A 25,824-nucleotide genomic window follows, 5' to 3' on the forward strand; every position below is an offset into this window, starting at 1 on the left:
GGATACCAGTCAGACAGTGCCAAGGTAGGACCACCTCATAAATTCAGAAACCCATAAATATTTGCTCGCGCTTTGAGTTCAACACCAGTTTGCATTTACATATCTAAAGATGGTTTTGTAATTTATCTGCGTGGAAGCTCAAGGGCTTAATGCCTGGTGGTCTTGGTGGACAAAATGTTTTTTATATAACACCCAGCAGCAAATGAACACCTGCCAAACGTCGCCATTTGCATCTAAACTCAACACTAGCAACACTGACACTGAAAAAGAAAACCTTTATGGTGGACAATTTGTGGCTAAAACAAATGGGAGTTTGATCTTTTGTTAAAGAAAGAAAAATAAGTGCAATGACAATGTTCATCTCCAAACTGTGGATGTGGCTGTTGTGCAGGGTAGCAAATTCCTCCACACTCAATAAACTCAGCTAAATCAATATGTCAAAGAGCAGACAGATAACACTAAGCCCAGACATAAATCTTACCCATCTCTAAAATCTTTTCGTGTGGTATTACTCACAGGCCATATTCGCTTAAGTACAGTAAACATTGTGACAGGTACTTTGAGCTGCTGGTTCAATAGGACACAGGAAAGTGGATTGTGCTTTGAGCCTTCAGGGGCCGGTAGAAAAGAAAAAGTCTTAAGTAACAAAGCTGTCAGGAAGAATAAAGGCTTGCTTTAATGAAACATAAGCAGAGTGTGGAAGCAAGCCCCCCCAAGAAAAAGCTGGAAATCAAAATATGCAAGCTTAATATTTGGTTTGAGATGCAATTTAAACAAAACATTTAGGTGAGGTATCTGAATTTCTGAAAACAAGCACACATTTTCCCCCTTGGAAATCCTTTCTGTGTATTAGCTTTTTCCTTAATGCGCTTCCCTCCCAATCATGAAAACGTCTGAGAAAATGAAGCTATTCAGTTTTTGTTCATCCTGGGAGGAATGGGGAGTTGAAGCATGGTTGAGATTGCCTCACACAAAAGTATGCCTGAGTAATATTAATGTTATACAGAACATGGAACACATCTTTCCACAACTTTGAAATATTGCTTCTTTTTTCTTTAAAACACAGGGTAACTGTAAGTTCATCTACATCAAGAGAACAATTTATTGGACTGAATTTAAATAAAATTATTTCTTGTTAAAATAAAAAATACAACAACAAAACAACAACAAAAAAAGTTGCTGAAATAAACACAATATTTAAAAAAATAAATAAATCCAGAAGAATGAAAGACATGCGCTTTTTGGATGAAGCATGTTGTGAAAGAAAAAACGAAAGTAAGAAATAATCTTCTTTACCACAAGTTTCACATGTAACTCATCAGACTGCTTTCAGGTTTAAATCACCCCATGATTGTTTTTGTGGCCTGAAATGGCCCTTTGAGGCTCCACCCACACTGCTAGAGACAAACAGTGAAAAATCAAACATTGCATTTTTGATTTTGCATGCCACCCATGCAGCTGTGAATTTAAAATCTTTACTACAGTGAGTATGCATTCTGATGAATATATTGCATTGTAAAATAAATGGTTTAAATTTCCCTTTTCCGTTGCCCACTTTAACACCTCATTACACAAAACTATTGGGCCATTACTCTCCTTTTAATCCTTAGAGGGGATTAGCCAGAGTCATCAAAGTAACATAAATTTGTTCAGAGGTGACCGCATTCTCCAATTCTAATCTTCAAATCTAATTTTGGTATGAAAATGATGCAACAGTCCATGCTTGCAGTGTGAAAGGTACACAATTTATAGTGAGTCAGGTAGTGCAGCCAACTGTCTTCTTCTGCAGTTTATGTCTTTTAACATAAAGGTCAGTAGGCCCACAGCTACTCTGGGTGTGCTTTGTTCATACAAGCCATCCATCTGCTTTACATGTAAAAGAGTTTTGGTAGCTCTGCTTTGAGAATAGTACCTTAATGCGACCAAAAATGAATATATCAATATCAAAAATTTGTCTGAAGGAGTTGATTATTTGCATTTTTTTCAGTAAATAATTAAACAAAACCACTAGATGACATAGTCTTTTATACCCTGTTTAAACCAAACTAGTTTCAGTCAAATACAGTAAGAGCTTTCAGTGGAAAACGTGCAGATTCAGAACTACTTTTCTACAAACAACCACTTATAAAGAAAAAAAATGTAGAAAAGAAGACATCAGAATGGTTTAACTACTCTATATTGATATCTTTATTAACAATCATAGCCATGGTTTCAAAAATGGAAGATTTATAAATATTGTTTTCTTTTGATTCATAAAAGTTGTCTAGGCACTTTGGCATGATTCCAGTTGTGGAAAGAAAACAAAAATAATCTAATTGTCCTTAAAGAATACAGCACTTTACAAAGCAGTGGTATCCAATCAACAGCTTTTTCTTCAGAGAGGAAATCCGTTATGTACACGATGGCTTTATTTTAAGAAACAAGATCAAGCCATGGATGGGAGAGATACAGAGTGCATGGCAGGTCCATCCAGAGCAGGCAACCTGATTGATCATCTGGCCTGGCGATTCCCTTTGTTTTCTTATAGCAACAAGATCCCCCACACCAATCTGGAAACCAATCCCGGCTATTCCACACTCGGTTCAAGCTTGCAGTGTGACTGAAGGCCGTCTCAACCTTCTCCCCCCACCCTCCCCGTCTGACTCTTCTTGCATCAGCTGCGAGGAAGGAAACAAACATCGCCCCTGAATACTTCCACACTACATAGCATCCAGACAGAGGGGCCAGGGATTGCTGTCCTCCCAAAGATTTAGATGTTCAAGCTAAGGCCATGGGGCACCAGGGTTCACCCCTCACTGAAGCTACATCTGATGGCTGGGACAGACCCACGCTGGTGTACAGGCCGTCCTGTCCAGGGTACTTTACCACTGAAGAGCCGGAGCCTGTTCCATCCCCTGAGCTGGACAGCACAGACGAACTGACCTATAACATATAAAAATAAGCATTATTAGCCTAATTGCATTAACAAGCAGACATTTTCTGTTGTGTGATTCAGCTTTGGTTTTTGGAGTGAGATGCATTACACCATTGGAAAAAAAAGCACCAGATCTTGAGCAATATGAAGCCATGACAGATTTATTAGCAGCAGTCATCACCACAAAACATAAGTCAGCCTGCATGTACACCTGCTGTAGCAAATGCAGTAATGCTTTTAATTAGTTCATTACAAATTATTTAAGCCTGAGGATGCATCAATGGCACTAAAATAACTGTAAGAAGGGTATTTTGAAATCATTAATTCCCATAAATGTTCAGTTTGTATTATTATTGTATTGTACTCAGGTTGTATTAATTAAATAAAAACAAAATCATGTGCCACAATCCATATATATATATATATATATATATATATATATATATATATATATGACATTTTTTTTGTTTTAAAAGTCTTACCCCTGACACCTGTCCAGAGGGAGAGCTGGTTTTCGAGCAGTCTTCGGAATTGGATGAAGATGTGGATGTGGGAGTCATAGAGACAGAGTTGTTTCCTAAAATATACAAAAACATATCGTTGAGATCAACTTATAAACAGCAACATTTGTTTATAATAATTATTCAGAGACATTTAAGCAATAATGATCAGTGACTCACCAGAGGATCCCTTAGTTTTATTCAAGGTTTTCGGTTTTCTTTTTCTTGTCTGGATTCCCTCTTTCTTCATGGCGAGCGGCCGAGGTACCTGCAGGTCATTTTTGGAGAGCAATTATTATTTTGTGTTGAGATGCACTGATTAATCAAAGTGTGTATTAAATTTGAAAGACATGTGAAATAAAATCTTGACTCACTCCGTGTAATTTTGTGTAGAGCCCGCATGCGTTACACACCGGCTCTCCCTCCGCGTTTCTGCGCCACAAAGTGGTTGTGCTGGTTTGACAGTTGGCGCAGGACAGGCCCATTCTTCTGGACGTTGACTGGTGGCAAAAACGTATAATTGAATTAATGATTTAAATCAGTACACAATTTAGAACCTTTCAGAGAAGGAGGTGATATTAACAAATCTGTCAAGGCTTGGAGTCCATGTCTGTCACCTGAAGTTAAAGAAAATGTTTTTAAAGTGAAAACCACACTTCACTAATTTGATCACAATTCACACCCTATTTCCTAACAATAATACGGGTCCTATTATGATCTCCATTTAACTGCCATTTACGCACGGCTTTGACAGGATGTTCATTTTCAGGGAGTTCAAACGTGACATCAGATATCGTTGTGAAAACTATGCGTATAATGCGCGTAATGGCACCAGGAAAAGATTTGCCCTTATTGTCTCCTATCAAATTAGCCTACACAACAGAACCACTGAAGAGGGTGAGAGATTAAGTGCCTGATTAATTACGTTAACAAATATTTCCATGTATGTGTGTTTAATCCAATTAAACCAGTGCCTCCATTCCCATTAAATGATGTGCAATGTACTAATATAGGATACCTCTTCGCAACTAAATCTTTCAGTCACGCATAAAATTTCCAGATTTACTGATATATCACTATTGTTGGGTATTGTGCTAAATGATGTCAACTAATTGAACAAAAAGCTCTAACCCTCAATTAAAATCTCAAATGTATGTTGATGAATTTTACAAATCAATTTCTGCCCATTTTATAGGACCAGTCACAGATATAATGAGATCAAAATTATTAGGAAAAAACTCTAATCTTAACTAAAGCTCTAATCTTAACTAAAGCTTGATATATTGCATAATGGTCTTTTAATCCATCAGACACAATGAATATCATCTGCGATAACCTCCGACCATTGTTTGAGGTAATTAGGCAGGAATGAGCGGTTAAGTGGTCCTCTGCTTACCGTCCGTTTCGGTGGTTTTATTAATGGCCGGCTCAGCCCATTCATTTTGCTGTAAAGGCCGCAGGCGTTGCAGAGAAAGTGGCCCGTGCCGTCGCGCCTCCACAGCGGCGTGGAGATGGAGCCACAGTTGACGCACTCTCTGCTCTCCCCCATGTCATCCAGAATGTCTGAAACTAAAAAGAAAGACTTGGATCAGCATAACGCCCAGCTTTTAAACATTAAAATCTGCCCATAGGTTGTAATTTTCAGAAGGGATAGCCAAATTTAATCAGATTCACAGATTAAAAAAATTATTAAGCTATTTAAAGGAAACGCAGATCACAATTGTATTACAATGACGAGTTATAAAACACTATCACCATAGGCCTATTTAGATTTTTTTTTAAACTTGTTTTATATGTTATGGTTATGTATTTTGGTCAGTTAACCTATAGGGCCGCGCACTTGAGGCCTTGTTTTTCCTTGCTGGACTCACGCACGTCCTTTCAGACCAAATCCAGCCTAATTTATCACATTTGTCACATAGGCTAACGCATTTATGGTACTTCGTCTTAATTCGTCTGATCTTTTGAGTTCTGGCCTCCACATGGAGCACTAGTTTCAGTACCTTGCCTAAAGACACTTCAGCACTTGTATGCCTGATTAAAGGCATTTAATAATTATTCTTCCCTCGCAGACAGTGAGCTTTTTTTTTTTCTTACCTCCATTTGGTCCTCGAATCAATGGCGCGCCTCTGCTCTGCAAGGTGTGCAGCATCGTGTTATCAAAATGTCCCCCGGTCCACGGCGAGGGCAGCTGGGACAGCTGCGGTGCGACATAAGGCGAGTATGGACTGGCGTAGGTCCCACTGAGGGGCCGGGAGAGGCCGTACTGGTCTCTGCTGCTCATATTCAGCGTGTTACTGTAGCCGGTGTCCCTGGGCGTCCCGTTATTCATGGGTGGGCTTGGAGGGTAGTGGAACCGACTAGATGCGTGCGGGCTCCCGGTGGTGTATGAAGGGCTCTCCGGGGTGGACTGCGACCAGTGGCTGGAGACACCGTGGCTCGGCTGCGCGGAGCCGCTCGCCGGCAGATAAGAGAGGCTGGGTATCATGGAGCCCACCCGGGAGCTGGGGACATACACGGGGGAGTTGGGGTTGGAGTGCATATAACCCCCAGAGGAGGAATCATATCCAGTCTGGCTCTGGGCTGCGGCGATGGCCAGTGTTTGGTACATGTCGGTCGGGTCCACCAGCAAGCTCGCCTTGTGCGCTCCGCTGGCGAGGACGAGTTTGCTGCCCTGGTCTAAATCCGTAAACAGCGGGATGTCCTCGGTAGTGGTCAGGGTGTTGTTATGGTGTCCGAAGTGAACGTAGGAGTGTAGTGATCTGCCGTCGGAGCGGCGGTGCCCCAGTGCGTCAAGGTCGCTCGGAGGAGTCCTCAGCTCATCCGAGGTGGGACCGTCCCTCCTGCTGTCACCAGTCAGGTAGGTCTGCTCAGGTGACCCTGGGCTGCTGGATACTTCTCGCTTGACCATGGACCAGCTGTTTTCGCCCAGGTCCATCCAGGAGCACTTTCCATACACCGTAGGGGTTAACAAAAATCGTCAGGGAGTATTGTACCCTGTAACAAAAAAGAAGAGTTGGGACCGTTAGGATAACAGGAAGAAAATAAGCTTCCCTCATGTGGTGAAAAGTTATGGACAACTGTATTTGTCCCCTGAACATCTGGATAGAAACTCGCCAAGTTTCTGGAAAAACGCAAATCCACCTCCGATGAGCAGCCTGTTTTCATCTTTAAAGGAGTAGCCTACATTTCCACAATAAAAAAGAACTGCTTTATAATTCCTCGGCACGTTTCACTGACTCGGTATCATTTTTAACTCCAATAAAACACAGCCAACCCACAGTGACTTGCCATACTCCCATCAAGCGCTTTTAAGAGCCACTGGATCTGTTCATGTCAAATCTCTGTCCTCCCACACACACAAGTACACACACACACACACACATATAGCAGATAGGAAACAAAACGCAATATGTCTTCACAGCAAAAGAGATAACCGTTTGATAAGACCCAAAACAGATAAGGGCCGAGGGGCAGGCTGGAGCGATAAAACAATACCCCGAAATGAAGATCACAGCGCTGCTGCGCTCCACCACCACCACACCGCCAGATGTTCAAACCAGCTGTGTGACATAAGGGAGAAAAGACAGTAGGAAGTGGGGGGGAGAGGAGACTTTCCATACCTGCTAGTTGTCTGCCATAGGTCGCACGTAAAGTTCCTAATAGTGAGCCGCTGCTTCTCCTGGAAGTAATGGGAAACGTTAGTGCGGTCTGACGAGGTTTATGAGAGGAGGTGCTTCTGGTGGCTGCGGCTGCAGGAGGAGGACCAATCATATGGAGTGTGAGCGGCTGGAAACACGGTGGGGGTGCTAGCCTATGAACTCCTCCAATCAATCACACGGAGAATCAGAGAGAGAGAGAGAGAGAAAGAGAGAGAGCGAGACGGACAGCGAGAGAGAAAGAGTAGCGTCTAGATCAGGCCTGAAACTTATGATACATTTGTAAATGCAATCAGTTCTCGACAAAGCTTTGGACAGAGATTGAGCTCCACCCCTTCTCATCTGTTTTGCTTTTTTATTTGATCAAACATGATTCCTAATCAATAACTGACGCCCACAGTAATACCTCCAGTGTCTATAGTCTAACCCTATGCATTTTGACATTTCCCAGCATTGTAATGTTGCTGTTTGCCTCTGGAAAGTTAGGCTAAATGAATCACTGACATTTATTCAAAACCTTCTGCTGATCACAGTACTGGAATGTAGCTAAAACATTTACTCAAGTACTGCACACAAAGTAAAATTTTAAGGTACTTTTACTTTACTTTAGTGTGTCCATTTTATTTAACTTTAAACTTCACTACATTTCCAAGGGACACATTGTCCCATTTACTGCACCATATTCATCTGACAGCTGCAGTTACTTTCCAGTAAAATCTAACACAGTGTTACAGGATGAAACTTCCCAACAGTATAAAATGTAGCTATTTAAAATTAGCTCCAGCTCCACTAAACTACAAATGCTAGCTTACTTCTACAGTAATGCACCATTAACAACAACCCCAAAAAGAAAAACTACATAATAAATAATTTCACTTAAGCCTACATTTTGCTGACAATTATTCTTTATATTTACTTAAGACAGATTCTAAGAGCAAGTTTTTTGTTAGTTTTTTTTACTTGTAATGGAGTATTTCTACACTGTTCTGTAACTACTTTTACTTAAATGATCGGAATACTTTTTCCACCACCACTGGCTGGTTATTAAGCTATATCTAGGTTAATTAAGATAAATTTGATTGATTGATTGATTGATAACTACTAACTAAATTCACAACAAAAACTCTATGGTACTACATGGATAATTGTAAAGAGCCGTTTAAGAATATTAATAAACTAATAATAGGCTATGTTTTGTCAAGGGAGTAAACCCGAAAAAATGTTTCTTATGCATAGGCTGTTAATTCCCGCTCCCATTCTGAACTTAATTGAAGGACTTGATTTGGTCTAATTTATTCCTCTTTGTTTATTCTCTATAGTAGGCTATTCACTGCAGTGATCAATAAATCCCTTCGTAATTAGTTTATTTAAGTCAGACGCTCTCATTCAGGAGTAAATAGCTTCAGCTGTGTAGAGTCACAAACTCTCAGCACGCCTCTGCTGCCGCCGTGAAGACCTGCACTTTGACGCAGGATGATTCGTTCAGCCACAATATACAATGTGAGTGAGTGAGGTGATCAAAAGTAGCGAGGTGTCAATTGAATCACTGACACATTTACGGGTCCTCTCGTGCGTCGCTCACAGAGGTTAACCAATAGTTCTCTGTTCATCACGCTCACAACCATTCAGCTGGGATTTGCGTCTGTTTACATTTCATCTGTATGGGAGATAGCTGAGCACTAAACCCTAGGGCTGCACCATTATTACTGGGCCTACTACTAATACTACTAATACACTGCAGACTGAAGTGGAGGCATCACCAGATGTTTTCTAATATTAGTTTACTGCTACTAATGGGTCACTACAATACTGACTGCAAGGAGTATTAATAATAGAAAATCTGAGACTCGGATCTCCTACTAATATTTCTACTACTAGGCTACTACCAACACGTACTACCGCTTGTACTTTGCCTAATATCTTGTTGACTCCATAGAGTCAGCACTGGAAGCTGTATAAAACAATGGTTTGCTAATGTTTCAGGAAAAGTGCCAATGTTGCTAAGATATATTACTAAATTAGTAATATGACCATCATTGTTGCTACTACACTACAACATTCAGGGGCCTGTGGACTTCAATTAAACAAGATACTACTAGGTTACTACCAGGCCTACTCAACAGGCCTACTACTTCACTATGTCTGCTCTGGAAGCTGCAGAGCTGGACTCACTCACAATGTGATATTAATATTGCGATAAATGTATTATTATATTCCAAAATTTGTAATATTTCTACTAAAATTACTACTGCTTCTATTGCAAGTACTACTATTATTATCGTTGCAACTGCTACAACTATTATTCAACGACTACAGCTACATCTTCGACTGTTAATACATTTAATAGTACTGCTATAACTGCTGTTTAATAGGCTGCTGTGATGCTTCTACTACTATTCATATTAACATTTACTTTAACTTACCTATTGGCTTACGTGTAGCTACTTCCATACAGGCTTACTGAGGGATCATTGTTGAAGAAATAGTACATCTATGTAGATGCACACAACGATATTTCTACGACTAATAAATAATTAATAATTCTGCCGTTGCTGTTTGCCACAGTTGGGCCTGCTGCTTTTTTTATCACTGCCGCTGTTTAAACTTCACATGGCTACTGTTGCCACTGCTCTTGAAACTATATCTCAAATTCTAAAAACCATGGTCGCTTTGCCCTGGACATGTGTGGCTCTGCGTGTGCGTGTTGGATAGAGGAAAAAATCTCCACAAGTCCTCCACATAAACTTAATAACTCTCCTGATATAAATTCATTTTTAGGGACATAATCTTTTTATTTATTTATTCAAGCATGCAGGCACACTGAGCTGTCTCGCCATCTGACAGCCATGGTAACCGGAGATGTTTTGGAGATGTGATTTTTATCGGAGGGAGTAACCAAACCATGCGCTACTGTCTCCCCATCCCATCGTCCCTGTGAGCAGTTGTCAGGGAGGTGAGATAATACAAAATCCTGTTGTTTTTTTCACCACCACCCCCCTACATCCCCCGACTTCGTACTCACTGGCTGCGGAGTCTCGAGTTGATGAATGAGGTGTTTTCGCAGTGATGTCAAAGTGTGCTGCTCTGACACGCGGAGCCTGTGAGGAGAAGTGGCAGGACGCCGCCCTGTCTCCACATTTATCCAGAGACGGTCAAACACCGTGCCTGCACGAATGTCAGCCACAGTAAAGAGACACAGGCCTATAATCTAATTATTTCTATTATAAATGTCACTGAAAGACGCCTTTTTAAATGTGGGCTACATGTCTTGTAATTGTAGGCTAATAGGCTCAATGACTGCCCCCCATAATAATAATGGCAAAAAATAACACAACAATATAATAATAATAATAATAATAATAATAATAATAATAATAATAATAATAATAATAATAATAATAATAATAATAATAACAACAGTACAGTAGAGTACCAGTACCAGTAAAGCTAAATTACTGTAATAAAACTTAACTCTTATTGAATATTGGGTCCCATTCAGAATAGTAGGCTATAAGTATTATTACCTTCGTTAGAAAAACTAAAAGAACACCACCACCACCACCACCACCACCACCACAACAACAACAACAACAACAACAACAACAACAATAATATTAATAATATTAATAACATCATCAATAATAATAATAATAATAATAATAATAATAATAATCGTCATATTAGCCTATAGCCTAACTGTGTAACTGAAAAGTGAAATTGCTATTTCTAAACTCGATTTTGTATTATGTTTCTGGTGTCCCTTGTCTGTTTTTGACAGCCTATTTCCTTGTAAAATGATGAGTTTTTATTTGTATTGATTTTCTTTTTACCCAGAAGACCACGGGCACAGTTTTATCTGAATTATGTTTGTTTCTTTCAGGAGGTGCGGGCTAATGGCCGACCCCCTTCAGGTGTTAGTGCCTTATGTACCGACTTGATAATGATTATCTCCCACACTCGAGCACTTAGTATCGCCTGCACCTCATTAGCCAATACTGCTGTAATATGCATGATGTTATGGAGATAACAAGGAGCAGGAATAACGCAGGGTTTAGAAGGTATTCACCAAGGCAAGGACTAGTATCATCTTATTAGCCAGTATGCATTATTATTGATAATGGTGAGCCTGGCGTTATTTCAAAACTGGCCTGATTGCTCGTTAGTTTCTTTGTGACTCAGCGAAAAAGCCACTGAAATGTCGATTTAATTTCTCTTCTCTGTCACACGTGGTAATAAAAGGCGTTGTGGACGTTTAACACACCCTATATACACAATAATATCTCTGATATCTCGGTGATGATTAATGCGGCTGTAGCTACATGTAAAACATGCAGGAAAGAGCCCCAATTCATCATTTTAATCACCACTCAGCTGTTAGCGCATTTTCTTTTATCTCTGTATTTCAGACACTGCATGTTTGAATGTAGCGCCATACCAGACATGCTGTTAATAGGCCCTTGATTATAATGTTAGAGTAATTTAGATTTTTATCAATGTCAATTGGGTAAGTTTGCATCAAATTGGTGTTGGGTAATTTTTGCAACCGTCAAAATAATATTTTCCATTTTTTGTTGACATTTAGGCTACATGAGTGTTAGGCTATCTGCTTATAATAATGCACCTCTGATGTAAAAACAGACGTATTTAATTGCATCAATACTGCCACACACTCTGTTTCAGGTTTAGAAGATTAAATGTAAAATGCAGGAAAAGGGTATTCAAAATAGGCACTATATACGCAATAATATACTATGAGCTGTGCTATCCCTGTTCTTGCTTGTTTTCTTTTCCCATTTGGCCACAACAAAACCTCTGATGGCAGACAGGAGTTCTCACACTTTATTATTAGAATTATTACTATGGTGAACATGTGCCAATTTAATGTAATTGTTATTTTATATGAAAAAAGACACTGAAACACTCAATTTCAAAATAAAATATCCATTATAAATAGATAAATAGATGGCCCATCCCCTCTATTAGGGTGAAACATATGTGGGTTGGGTTGTCAAATTGGTAGTCCTCTTGGTAGTGGAGCCTATAAAAAAACACAACTCAGACTTGAGTTTTGAAATAAATATTGCACAATCAATAACTAATTATAATATAAATGATTGTGTATAATCATATGCTATTCATCCTGAGCCAAGTGCACCATCACCTTAAAAAGAATCTGATTCTCACTGCAGATATGGTGTTTGTTTGTACACAAAAAAGTTCAGCTCCCCTCCTGAAACTGAAAATAAAGATAAAAAAGACACTGAACTCATGAACAAACCAACAGACTCACATCTATTTCTTTTCTTGTAAATGTCTAAAATCCATGCAGGATGCATCAGTTCAAATCAATCGAGATTGATTTATGTGGACACTTTCAGAATTTCTCCTAACGTTAAAGTTGCACCTGTGAAAGCCCTTTCCTGTATTTATTACGCTGCTTCTGGAGCCATTAAAACATTGACTATTTGTTCTTATTTTATGGAAGTCACAGTTAAGTTTTATACCTGCACAGGTCTGTTTCTCCTTTTCTTCTACTGAATGTCCAGAGCTGCTGGGAGGCCGTGAGCGTCAGACTCTCATGTTTGAAGTGGTAGATGATTAAACGGGCCGTGACAGGTGTAAAAGCAACCTTTGTCATTTTGGACATGTTGCGTTCTTGCTTCCTTGGTTCGCCCACAACGGAACGCCCTGCTCACCTGCCTCGTTATACTGGATGTCTGTGTGTGTGTGTGTGTGTGTGTGTGTGTGTGTGAGTCGGTATTGGAAGTGGATTTTCTGGTGGGAACTGTGGGCTGCTAACAATCCTGCACCATCGCACTCCTCGCCACCATCATGTGATGAAAGACAAATGCATTCCTGCTCAAGAGGCGTAAGCTTGTTGTCTGTGTATTTATGGTCTTGGCTCTGTGACCCTCAGCATAAAGAACAAGAAACATGAAATGCCACAAATGATGGTACATTCTACTGGGGAACAGAGCCAGTTATGTCTGTGACTGTGAAAAAATGGAGGCACATTTATCTGTTGGTTATTATTTGTGTCTCCAGCAGTTTATCACTGTGGCGTCACAATGTCACATCAGCCTGACACAGACTTCAGCGTTCACTTGATCTATTATTCTCTTGGTTTTGGCTCCACTCATGCATCAACTAAAGGATATGTTATTATATTATGGATTGTTTCTATCATTTGTGCTGCTCTTGTCTTCTCCCCTTGAAAAAGAGCCTTGATACCAGAGGGAATTGTCCAGTTAGACACAAATACAAATGAAACAGAGATATTTCACTGTAAGATATGACATAAGACACATGGCTTATTCTGTTATTCTATGGAGTTACAATTCAAACAAAGCTTTGTAGGACACGCACATACGCGCTAAGCACATTGCTCTCTAATATGAGGGATTAAGTGGATTAGTAGAGCATAGTCGTGCTGCATGTAATTATAATATTAATTTGCGCATTTTTCAGGTTGTGCTTAGTCATGTTGGATATGGGATTAAGCAGACAAGGGGAAGGATCTCCTGCCGCATTATGAAATTAGTTTGTACACTTTTCAAGCTGTGCTTAATTTTTGATGTGAATTCTTGTCTGCCAGCAAAAGACCAAAGACCATTTACTGTTTTTAGATATCCTATGATGGATGAGAGCTTCACTGGTGCTTTTACTTTTGGTTATAGAAAAGGGAGTTCTTATTATTATGCCACATAGGAAACAGGTTTAGCTGTATTTCTGAAAGGCTACTTTTATACTTTTACTTTTCACAGACTAGGAAGATTGAGAGACATATGTTCTGTGCTTAACTCAGTCTTAATATCTTAGTTCATTTTAATTTCCAGGAAAGTCAGGTGTTGACTCACAATCTTTTTTCAACAAACAGTGGACTCATTGGAATCTTTGAGTGTCCCATGTCCAAGAAAAGAGCATTAATCAGAAAAGCCCCCATCCATCATCTACAAAAATTAGTTTTTTATAAATCCATTAAACTTAGATAAGGCAGAGGTGTACAATTCAACATACTCATTGGATTAACAATGAAATCACTACAGTGGAACTGTTTTATGTGTTGAAGGAAAAAATTAATTACACAATGGCAACATTTCTGGGCCACAGCTGCGTAGAAATTCAAAGAAACCCAAATGCAGATAAGAGTTTATTTTAGGTAGGATATGGATCTGTTTCATTATGAAGTTTATGAAGTATAATGCAAAATGAGACAAACATTTATCAAACATTTGTCTCTGTCGCTTTATTTCAGTTCACATTCATCATGTTTGAGATTCAGCAGATATATAGGAAAATTATAATCACTACTGTTCCTAACAGCAATTAAGTACCATTCCAAATCTGGGTGTCAGGACCCCTCAGAATGGTCACATGATAAACCAGAGGGGTCATATAAAGACATAGTTTGAGATTTTGGGAAATAAGCTTTCTTTCCAAGAGTAAAATTAGAAGATCGATACCACTCTTGGGACTGCACACTAAATATGAAGCTACAGCTTGGAACCGATTAGCTTAGCATAGGCGCAAAGACTGGAGGCAGCAAGCAGCTAGTCTGGCTCTGTATGGATTAAACAAATAGCAAGAAAGCCATATTTAATATGTAAAAGTGTATTTCCCAAACATATTAATACTACACAATATTCTGCCAATGATGTTCTAACTTTTCTCTCTTGTTTTAGTTCTTGTGGCCTTAAAAAAATTGTAATCCAATAAATTCAGTCTTTGATTGGACTGTTGAGAATATGTAAACACATGGAATCTCACAAGCAGGAAATTTTGTAATCCACCACACAATAAATGATCTGAGATCAAAGAGGGATCGATTGTGGATGCTTAGTTTCGTCTACTCAAAGACGCCTGACCGCCCCGTCTTTCTGTCGGTGGAAAACCAAGCCTCATCTCTTGTGTAGATTCAGAGGCTGTGTTATTGTTTCCACGCTAACGTCTCCATCCTGTGGAGCCAGCGCCTCTATATGTGTTTTGTCTCAGCCAGAGAAGGTCAGGCCTCCAGTACACTTTGTGACTTTCCCTGAATCAGCTGTTTGGAGCTCCAGCCCGAGAGAAAACAGCCTTGGGCAGAGGCGACGTCACTGATAGGAAAACAGAGACAACTTCAGTGGGTTGTGGTGGTGGGGTGTCGGTGTGGGGTACGGAGGGTTGGATACTTGGGCCTGACACAGAAGTGGAGTATGGACAGAGCAGCTGGCAGACCTTGCAGGCCCACTCATGCTTTCAAGGACTATGGAGTCAAAGCTGCCTGTTCAAAAGATATGAGTGGAGTGTGTGGTGTAACTGAAACAATCACCAGTTGTTAAAATCTAAATTGGGGAACAGATGGAGTAATACAGGGAAAAGCACATTAATAATAACATTAATGATTGTATGTCCATTAAGCTGCTTCCTGGGTCCTGGTATTGTGCATGCTGACTCAATGTCACACTGGCATGACTTACTGGGGCACGTACACTATGACCAGTCAAAAGGTCTGCTGTGAAATAGCCTATTTGTTCAAAACCAGACCCATGTCCAGCTTAGATTTTAATGTTATTTCTGAGATTACAACATGTCTGTGTCAGTAATTACAAATCGACATATTTTTTCACTAACCTAACTGTAGTGGTGTCTTATCAAGCAGATTGTTTTGGTTTTGGTTCAGGTTGAGGTATATCCGTCTCTGAGATAACTGCCTCCACTCCAATACAACGGGGGTGACTGGATTGTTTTCCCCTGTTGCCCACTGAAATAACATAAAATTCAGCAGAAATGATCTTTCCTGAGGAACAGGTGCATATAATGAAATGAATGATGACTGAATCATGGGCCAGGGGGCACCTTGAGGGAAGAGGGTGCCAACCTTGGATGGCAATGTCCCTGGCTCAGCTACCAAAACTCCCCAAAAGACGTACCTCATCTGAGAGTATTTACTACTATTTTCCTTTTCTTTCCATCCTTCTCTATCTCTTTCCAAAATAAGAAATAAATTGTCATTTGCTATGGAATTTTTCATGAACCCGAAACCTATACTTGAAGGCTTTTTTTTAAACTATTGTGACTTTGGACAAAAGCTTCGTCTACTTGAATAACTGTAAATGTAAATCTCCCTCCTCTCATTTCCTGTCATCCTCGTAACTGTTTGCTCTCAAATAAGGGCACAAAATACCAGAAAAGCCCATGCATATAGCCACTGTAGCCTCTTCAAAAAAATGGAATTACACATCGGGGCTACACAGATACCATGTGGACGCCACAACAACTATGATTGGTTAGTTTAGGCTGCTTGTGTTTGAGTGATGAATAGTCTTTAATTTAGTAATGAGATGAGGCAAAACCATCCATAAGTAATAACTGTTGGGTGTATAATGAAACAAGATACAGCCTTGTACAGTACATCTATCAACTGTTTCCTTGGTCATATTAAATTAAACCTATGTTGCAAGTATCTACAGCCTAACTTGTCATGTATAAATATAGCTTTAATGTGGTTAATTTACAGACACCACTGTCAACAGTTTTCACTGGTAGAAAGTAGTTCATATAATAAACTATTCACAGCAGTGGAGGCAGAAATCTCTAGGACAGATATCTCTTAACCTGGGCAGATAAAAGCAAAACTATCTGCATGTCTATCTACGGCTGGATACCACAAGAGGTAAGTGTAAAAGATTTTATTTAATTTGGGTGAACAGACCTTCAGCAAGATGCCAAATAATGTTTCAAAGAAACTGTCTCTCCAAGGAGGAAATGCCGAAGTTTGGCCTTGACCTTCTCTAAATACAGTTAAACTTTCCTTCCAGGGGAAAATGTGTTCAAATGTGTCTATAGCTTTTCAGTCAGAAGAACAAATAAGCCTACTGAGATCTGATAAGATTTGAGCTTCACTCAAAAGAGTTTGGAGCTCCACCAGACATGGCCGACTTGGCAGGCCACTTGTCCTTCCATGACCGCACAACCTCGCCTCGTCTCAGTCTCTCACACATGCAGACAAACACACACTCACACAGCTCCCCTTCAGCACATTAAACACACTCTCAGACCGACTTGGAGGTTTCTGTCGCCCTCTCCTTCACTTTAGTCAGTTGCCAGACAATGAAAACATTGAGAGGTAGTTTCTATGGCGTGACCAGGGCTTTTGTTTGACTGAGAAACATATGCATTCTACATGCTCCAATTATGGTTTTATCAGATCGCTGTCAAACACACCAATCATGCGCCTTCCTTTGTGCCCTCTCTAACGTTGTGTACTGTACCATGCGGCGCAGAGGCTCGCCGTGTTTGCATGTTTGCCCATGGAGGGAGTGTAATATCTCAGACTGGTTCGTGTCCCTGTTGGCGGAAAACACGCGGCTTAGTCAAAAAACAATGTGTCATGGTCCCTTCTACTTCACAGAAACAGATTGGTTTCGAATGCAGAACTTCCTTGTGTGATTATTACAGCAAAATTAAACATGAGCAGTGTTGCCCTTCTCCAGTTTCTAACAAAGACATCCAGTTTCTGCTCTGACCGCCACTGACATCCATATCAGGGTGATCTGCAGCACGTACAGTTAAAACCCTTATTGTGACTTGTACTGTACACCCCAACAAAAGAGGCCAAGAAAGACATAGCTGATCTGACTTACCATTGGCTCAGTTCTCGATTGGCCTGATTTCCATTCAGTGTCAAAGTCACGTCCACATTGCCAGTTATTTCACAGGAATGCTGTTATCATTGCGAAGTTGTAACCGTAATTTTCAGGACTGTATGGTACACCTATAGCTGTAAAACATTTGTTAGATAACTTTATGAACATTTAAAAATCTAATTTGATTCTGCTTCCAAACCCAGCAAAAAATAAACCCTATTCTGATCTTTAAAAGGAGAAGTCCTCTGGCTTGACCCCAGCCCTTTGACACAAAGACAAACCCTGGCCAGGGTGTGTAGTTTGTTTTGATAGACACCGGTCAGCAGCTTAGGTGCTTAGACTCCACTAAGCCCTGTGTTTACAGATCTGCTAGAACGCAGCCTTATAGCCTGACCATGCTGCATCCAGGCAGGCAGACGTCACTGAGGTCTGAGGTCTCGACTGGCTGATATTATCCGTGAAAAATGATTCACATAACATGATAATCGAGGCGATGATAGAGCAGCTTTTAATGCCACATTGGCTTAAGATTTACGTTCATCTGCTGCAAGATGAAAAACCTGCTGATTTTTGATCTCCGTCTTTAACATTTCTGCCTTCACACCAATACAATGGAGGTGAATGGAATTTAATTTGTGGTGCATCACAGTTTTTAAATCTGGCAATTTAAAAATATCAGTACCCCCCATAAATCTGGATAGGAGTCAGTTAGGAGGGACTATTTCTTTGGTAGAAAGTAGCAACTGTAATTTTTTGTTTCAGTGAACTGACCCCTTAATTGTTATTTAAAAATTTTGCCAAAAAATATATTTAGCAAGTGGAAACATGATTCATGATCTGGGGGTAAAAATCTGTAGAAAAAAACGAAAATAAAAATTACAATTTGTGTTTTTACTGGGAGTCGCATGCTTTAAGGGATGGACTAACATGACTCCCCTTAAAACCACTGATTAAACAAACAAGATTAAACGGGTTAATTAGTGATCCTTCAAGGTGCTGGTAGACACATTTCTGATGATGGAGAGAGCTAGCTGTTTCCTTCTGCTTCCAATGTTTATGCTAAGCTAGGCTAATTACCTCCTGGGTCTAGGGCTAAACTTAACACAAAGATATTAGAGAGGTATCAATCTTCTCATCTAACTCTATGATAGAAAGTGAATCCGTGAACTTCACAAAATGTTGAATTATTTCTTTAAAGACACACATTTTCTCATCTGTGTCGTGTCAAAACTAGGAGCAATTGTGGTGTACCAACCAAAATCAAAGTTAAAAGGCGAAGAATAAAAAAATCCTTTATAAATTGCTCACGTGAGTCTTTATCCTCCTTCACTGTGTTGAATATATTACAACGTAATGTATCATAAGCAAAATTCTTATCACAAAGCACTGTGACATTTCCTCATCTCACAACAACAGGGCTGGCTGTACATGTGCTATGAGTCATTCATCAGTGTCATCTACACCTTAGACTTTTGCTCCAGGGTAAAGTACCTGGAGCCCTACATGCCAAGCACGGTTCCTCTTAACTTTGCACAAGAAATCTTTATGTTTTAGTTTTTTATGGCAGAAAGGATAAAGGTCATCATGAAGGTCGGTGAAAAGAACCAGCGAAGGAGAGGATTGAACAAGTCTGCGTGGGAGGGAAGGAAGCACAGAGGGATGAATAGAGGGAGGGAGAGGAGGAAGAAGAAGAAGAAGAAGAAGAAGAAGAAGAAAGAATTATGACTAGGCGGCTTTCAACACCATGAATGGCTGGTGTGTAAAAGCCACACCGTAGGAGCGTGCACACACACAAATACACACCTAGCGGGATTCCTACCTGTGACTCAGGTCAGAGGGAGTCTCAACAGCGAGAGGCGCTAATCAGTAACTGTGTTATATGGCTGTGTTAATAGTTAACATGGTCCCTAGACACTATGCCCCTGGACCAAGCACCTGCAGCCCCTTTTACAGGCATCATCCATGGAAAGAACAAATAGTCTGAATGCTTGTTGGGCACCTAAACTTCACATGAACCGTCTCATGGGACATGCCAACAGGTGTTCAACAAAAAGACAGGACCTTTGGTTAATAGAACATATCCAGTCAGCTATTGGAGATCAACTTTGTTATTAGCTCCATAAAGTCACACTCTGTTCAACTTTATTGCCCATTTTTCTATCTTCTCTTCTCTTCCAGCTATCCCTCCAGGGTCATAGTAACAGGAGTGAGTCTGTCTGCCTGACTCCCCCTGATGGCCTTCTGGCTTCACATACACAAATAATGAATATTTGACAAACGCCCTGTGTCAAAATCTTGTAGCTGCTTCGACAATTAGCAATTGCTTTCAACCGTGTGTGTCTCTTTCTCTCTCGACAAACACACACAAGCATGCATTAGCAGACACACATCTGAAAAAAACCTCACTCAAACACATGCCTCCCGAGGTTCTTGATAAATAGAGGCAGCATAAAATCAAGCTCAGGTCAGGATACCCTCATGGTGACCCACCAGTTCCTTCTCCTGTAGTGACCTCTCTCACCAGCTGCTAAGTCTGGCCTGTTGGCACTTCCCTGCTGCCAGGTCTACCACACACACACACAGACACACACACACACACACACACACACACACACACACACAACAATTGTGCATATATGCACATGCACACTAGTACTTCCAAAACTTTACAGCAGTCAGGTCTCTTCGTTCTTGTGATACCTTTTTTCAGTATTCCACGTCCGAGCAGAATTGATCACGTCTCAAAGTCCAACAGCTTGATGTGAACGTAATGGCAGTGACATCAAGAGTGCACTAAGGCAATGTTAATGCTTCTCTGTCCAGGCAGATGGAGGTGTGTGTGCACAGTGCAAACAGACCCTTGTACCGAGGAGGCTAAGCTGGAGCACTTTGCAATGTAAAAAAATCTGGGCTAATGTCTGTTTCTCTCACTAAATTGTTTTTTGATAAGGGGATATCTGGAGATAAGTGTTGTCACTATCCTATCTGAAAACCGGAAGCCAGTTCGATAAATCTTCCCTGTAATCTAATAGGAGCCATGGGCAGTAGCTGCTATCGAGGGAATACCGTCGGCAGCGCTGGGTGGAAGTGAACACTTACTTTGATTAAAGAACAGGAGAAAAGTTAGCCAACTATGTCAGCTTGTAAAAATTGATAACATCTTTACATTAAACAAATGATTATCGCTAGTCATTCAGGATAACTTTCGATTTGTTTACATATTAAAGTAATACTGATAGCCTTTGTCACTTTCCTAGTGACAGTGTATCTCTGTTAAAGTGCATAGAGCAAAAAGTGAAACAAAGTAAAAACATTTGGCATATGTAATAATTCATTCTGTGTACCTGAGGCAGAGCCAAGACGGTGACTCTTTTAAAGGATAAAAATATAACTAATAAATGTTGTTTTCTAGCTGTTTTATTGAATCTGTACAGTAAAAATGTCTACATTACCACAGCATTTTATAAATACTGAAAAAAATTGTTGGATCTAAATTTTGAAAGGAATTCTAGAAGACATTTTATTTCATTTTTCCTTTCACCTTTTCAGCTGTGCTGTGCATTTCAGCACAATCACAGTTGTCAAAAAAGACACATCAATGAGACACACTGTTACACGATCTTTGATTCTTTTTTCAAAGAAATAAATCTTAATCTTAAAATAAAATAAAAATACTAATACAAGTTATGCTTTCTGTGTTAGTTAATCCATTTTTAGGTGTTTATGTATTTTTAGCCATTCTGCTTGACTTGAAATTGCTGCTCTTTCAGTGTTTGTAATCTACTGTAATAAAATTAGGTTACAGAATTTCTAACCCTGTCTTCTTCTTCATTAACATGAACTGTAGTATATTTTGATTCCATTCCACATCCACAGTCCTGCTGATGTATGTGTATTAATCTGCTGGTGCCCAGCTATTATAGAAAATTAGTAAGCCTTTTGCAAAAATTTTACCAATACATTGTGACCTGTTTCAGTAGGAATGAATGGGCTTTTGGTGCCTGGACTGGCTAGGGAGGTTGGAAAATACTAAACGTAGGACTAAAACATTGTAGGTTTTGATTCTTTTCACAGGATTTGCTGATAGTAAGAAAATATCAGTACAATAATGTAGAGTATTTCTCAGTCACTTGTCAAATGATGAATTGACACACCAGCTTTGTAGCACAGAAGTAACATATTAATATGAGTTATAGTCATCCAATGTTTCTGATACATATTATACTTTTGAATATATAATCAGTACACTGTAACACATTCCATCTGACAAGTAAACAGTCTGGGTGTTTGGCCTGGTGATTAGCGAAGTCTAAGTAAAAAGCATTAAAAAGGTTAAACTTGCACCACAATCAGAGGTTAAGTTTGTGCCAATATTGCATAATTAATAAAGCTAATGCAACATTTAGACTTCTATATTTTTGGTATCACCACTGTGAGGTTAATACTGTGAGAGGCTGGGCTTTTGGGGTTTTGAAAACACTTCCTTGTTGGTGCACTTGGTACTGTGGGAAACTCCCACAAACAATTTGTTAACTCGTATGTTGTGAAAATGAAATCACAAACTTTGTAGTTTTATGCATTACTTGCATGAGTCTTAAACAATAGCTGTGTTCTTAAATGCCCCAATAGGGAAGAATTGTCAGAGGTTCCCCTGCTTGGGAACTGTATTATCATACAACAATACTGTATAACTTGAAGAAAAACTTATGGTAACAAGTAAGTTGTAAGTAGCAAGTTTATTTGCGTATATTGACTTATATACGAGTACGACACTTAGTCATTCAACCTCTTCACTGTTCTCCAGATCTTTTTCTGGGACAAAAATCTAGGCCTTTGAGTTGGAGGCGAACAGGGTCTCCTCCCCCCGGTGACCCGAGCTCCCAGGGGTTGGTGTTAAGTAAACTTTGTCAGCCACACAACGATCTCCAGCAGAGAACTGTCTCCCTGCTCATCAGGAGACCTTCTCCATGACCCCCACCTCTCTGCCTTGGCATTCCTCTGCCACACCACCTCCCTGACCCACCTTGTCTTCATCTCTCCTGCCATCCCCCCCGTCAGCCCCGCCATCCGTCCGTCGCCTTGGGTCCTGCTCTCTGTCCTAGCAGCCCGTGCGGCCGGCTGGTGTCTCCTCCGTTGGAGACAGCCTATCAGGGGCCTCACGTCATCTGTCTCCAGGACCTGACTGACAGGTCGACCTCAGAGATTACCAGCTACTATCAGAGAAAAGGAGGGATGGGGGGAGAAGTGTGTGTGTGTGTGTGTGTGTGTGTGTGTGTGTGTGGGGGGGGGTTGTCTGTCCTCCCTAAGTGGATGCTCCTTTCTCTCACCATAACACTGGTTGGGAACTGGAACCTTCTTCAGGCCCCTGAAACTCTGATGTGGCATTTTATCTGTCTGGGAGCTGCACTGTTGATTCGCTGCAAGGTCTGCAGGGACAGAGTGCCAGACAGTGACAGATATCAACTATCTTGGTCAGCATAGACTCAGAGAGGAGAGAAAACCTCAAGCTTGTTGGTCTTCGCTGTAAACATCTAGTGAGGTTCAGCTGTCCATCCAAGGGGTTTGTAATAACACCACGGAAAATTGCCCATCTGCTATCAAGGTCCAGATGCTGTATTCCCAGGCTGCATGCTGAGACCTTCAACCCTAATATTAACAGGGTGTTTTTTGTGTGAAAATGCTTCCAGTGCAGGTTAAAAATATTCCATGAAAATCAATATTAGCCTCTTATTGATTCAGACACAAAGCAAAAAATAAAAAAATAAAAAAATATATATACACATAGACATAGACTATTTGTAAACGTAAAGACGTTTATTGTTGCTGCAGACGGTTAGCTTATTTCACTAATCTGTACAAAAAAACCATAGCGTAAAAACATTAAGTTGCGGTCTTAAAGTGTGTCTGTGCCAGGCTACTTCTTGGCCGCCATACACCCTCCAGTCTTTAGGCCTATGCTAAGCTAACTGGCCGCTGGCTGTAGCTTCATTATCACTGTACCGATAGGAGAGTGGTATCAATCTTCTTGTCTAACTCTCGGCAAGAAAGCGAATAAGTGTATGTCAGTGCTTTTCAGACATTAGCCAGGACACCCTTAAAATTGTCAAAACGTGACTTTAAACTGTTGAACGTTGATAAAGTTATGCCTTTTGCTTTCTACAGGAGCCCTGGCACATATAATATAGGCTCACTCTCTCTACATTGACTCCATCAGAAGCTTCTGGTGACTTTTCTCTTTGCCAGGTGGTGTGAAGCTGGCTAACTCCCAAGCTCTCGTCATTGCTCTGTCTAGAACATGGAGCCCTGGGATATTTGTGTATCATGTATTGATTTGGAGGTACAACCCTTGGCTGTAAAACAAAGATAAAGAAGTTAGGCATTAACTTTATTTTTTTCCAGGGGTCACTCAGAGCCTGTTTCACATAGCCAGAACCCACCTGAAACCCTCCACCCCCACCACCAAAATGCCTGCTTGTGTGATGGACTCTGGAATATTGATTTTTCTCTCTGAACAAAAAAAGGCCTTTGCAGTCAGTATTTCCCTCCGAGCTCAGATAGGGCTGCTACATTCCTGTCTACTCCCTCCAAGGTTACTGCCTGCTTGGCGGAGGCGAGCACCTGTCAGATGTACGCTTGTTTTGTTACACAACTTGTCTTTGTAGCATTTGCTGTCTCCATAGAACCCCCTTTTTTCCAATGATGGAAAGAAATTGTAAGAAACAAAAAGGATTGCTCAGGAGAATTCAGTAAACTCTGGCTTGGGGAGTTTTCTTGTCTTCACAACCATTACAAACGGGTTGAACTTTCTACTCGCATGTGGCTTAAATACTGATCCCAAAGTCAACCTTGTTTAGAAATTGTTACCTGGCACCACGCAGGAGGACAGTGTCATCAACACCACCTTGTTTGCTTAGTTGAGAGTTAAATGTGATGAAGCTTGCAGTTGTTGATTAAGCATGTCTACCCCATTGTTCTACATACTTGTAGAGGTGTGAAATGAATGGCACCTAAAGAGAGCTCTAGTTGCTATTGGTTAATTACTTGAACAATTTACTTGTTGCTCTGATGCGACAGGGAAATACTGGTAGTGATTAATGTTTTTTCAAAGATATAAATCTTAATCTTAAAATAAAATAAAAATACTAATACAAGTTATGCTTTCTGTGTTAGTTAATCCATTTTTAGGTGTTTATGTATTTTTAGCCATTCTGCTTGACTTGAAATTGCTGCTCTTTCAGTGTTTGTAATCTACTGTAATAAAATTAATAGATTACAGAATTTCTAACCCTGTCAGGAATCTTTTCTATCTCAGCATCAAAAGCACTTGACAGTTTACTGCCTAGGCAAAGGTTGCACCTCCACAGTTTTATAGAATTATTAAGTAAGCAATTATGATAACCCACTGTTTTCAAGATAATAGGATGATAAGGTTCTGCCCTTACGCTGCTCTTCCTGAGGAGAAAATCAATATCTTTTGCACTTAGGCCACTTTGTCCTCTTGACATGCCGAGTATTTATTTTACTTGTTGAGCATTAAAAGTTCCCTGATGATCCACACAAAATAATAATTATAATCTAAAAATACACCTCCCTTCACATTGTAATGGCCCTGCTTGGCTAGTGGCATTTTATCAAAGCTCATAAACCTTGAATGACTATATATTGATAAAGACTGTTTAAAGTGTCATTGGCACGATAACATTTGCACTGTAAATGTGGCTTGCAGGCTCTAGCCTCCAATCTTGCTGGGATGATAAGGACGGCACTGAGTGGGGCCACAACCAATAGGTCAAAAGCCACAGAATATTTGGTTTGTGGATGTTGAAAGATAAGTTTTACTTTGTCAAATTAACATAAGTTAATCAAGTCAGGATCAAATCTGCAGGCCTCTAAAACCAGATGGCAAATTAATGTGATAACAAGTAAAACATTTGCAATTGATGCAAAAAGTCCTTAAGGAAAGTCGACAGGGTAAGGAATACTGGATATGACCCAGTGCATATCTTTCAACCTCCCTCCTGTTCTGATGCACACGATATGTTTTTATAATCCAAAATGTAATTAGAAAAACACATCAACAATCATAAAGACACATATTAGTTACTACGTGCTCGTTTTACTTCGAA

At 40.1% G+C, this 25,824-nt stretch overlaps 1 protein-coding gene across 2 annotated transcripts; it reads right to left on the reverse strand.

Annotated features, from left to right (window-relative positions):
• Window positions 1-653: 653 nt before the first annotated feature.
• On the reverse strand, window positions 654-7,194 carry gata6 (GATA binding protein 6). Of its 2 annotated transcripts, none has more exons than XM_038717769.1 (7): window positions 7,038-7,194; window positions 5,512-6,411; window positions 4,811-4,983; window positions 3,789-3,914; window positions 3,595-3,682; window positions 3,397-3,491; window positions 654-2,922 (listed from the first exon to the last, which is right to left on the reverse strand). In XM_038717769.1, exons 2-7 carry the CDS (start codon window positions 6,350-6,352, stop codon window positions 2,758-2,760), a joined length of 1,488 nt encoding a protein of 495 aa, XP_038573697.1. In that variant the 5' UTR covers window positions 6,353-6,411; window positions 7,038-7,194; the 3' UTR covers window positions 654-2,757. The 2 variants fall into 2 exon arrangements, with proteins under 2 accessions (XP_038573697.1, XP_038573698.1); XM_038717770.1 differs by lacking the exon at window positions 7,038-7,194 and adding an exon at window positions 6,532-6,698.
• Between the last annotated feature and the right edge of the window lie 18,630 nt (window positions 7,195-25,824).

The sequence above is a fragment of the Micropterus salmoides genome, unplaced genomic scaffold, assembly GCF_014851395.1.
Source record: "Micropterus salmoides isolate LMB-PRFRI ecotype aquatic unplaced genomic scaffold, ASM1485139v1 Ms_hic_scaffold_14, whole genome shotgun sequence".
Lineage (NCBI taxonomy): Eukaryota > Metazoa > Chordata > Actinopteri > Centrarchiformes > Centrarchidae > Micropterus > Micropterus salmoides.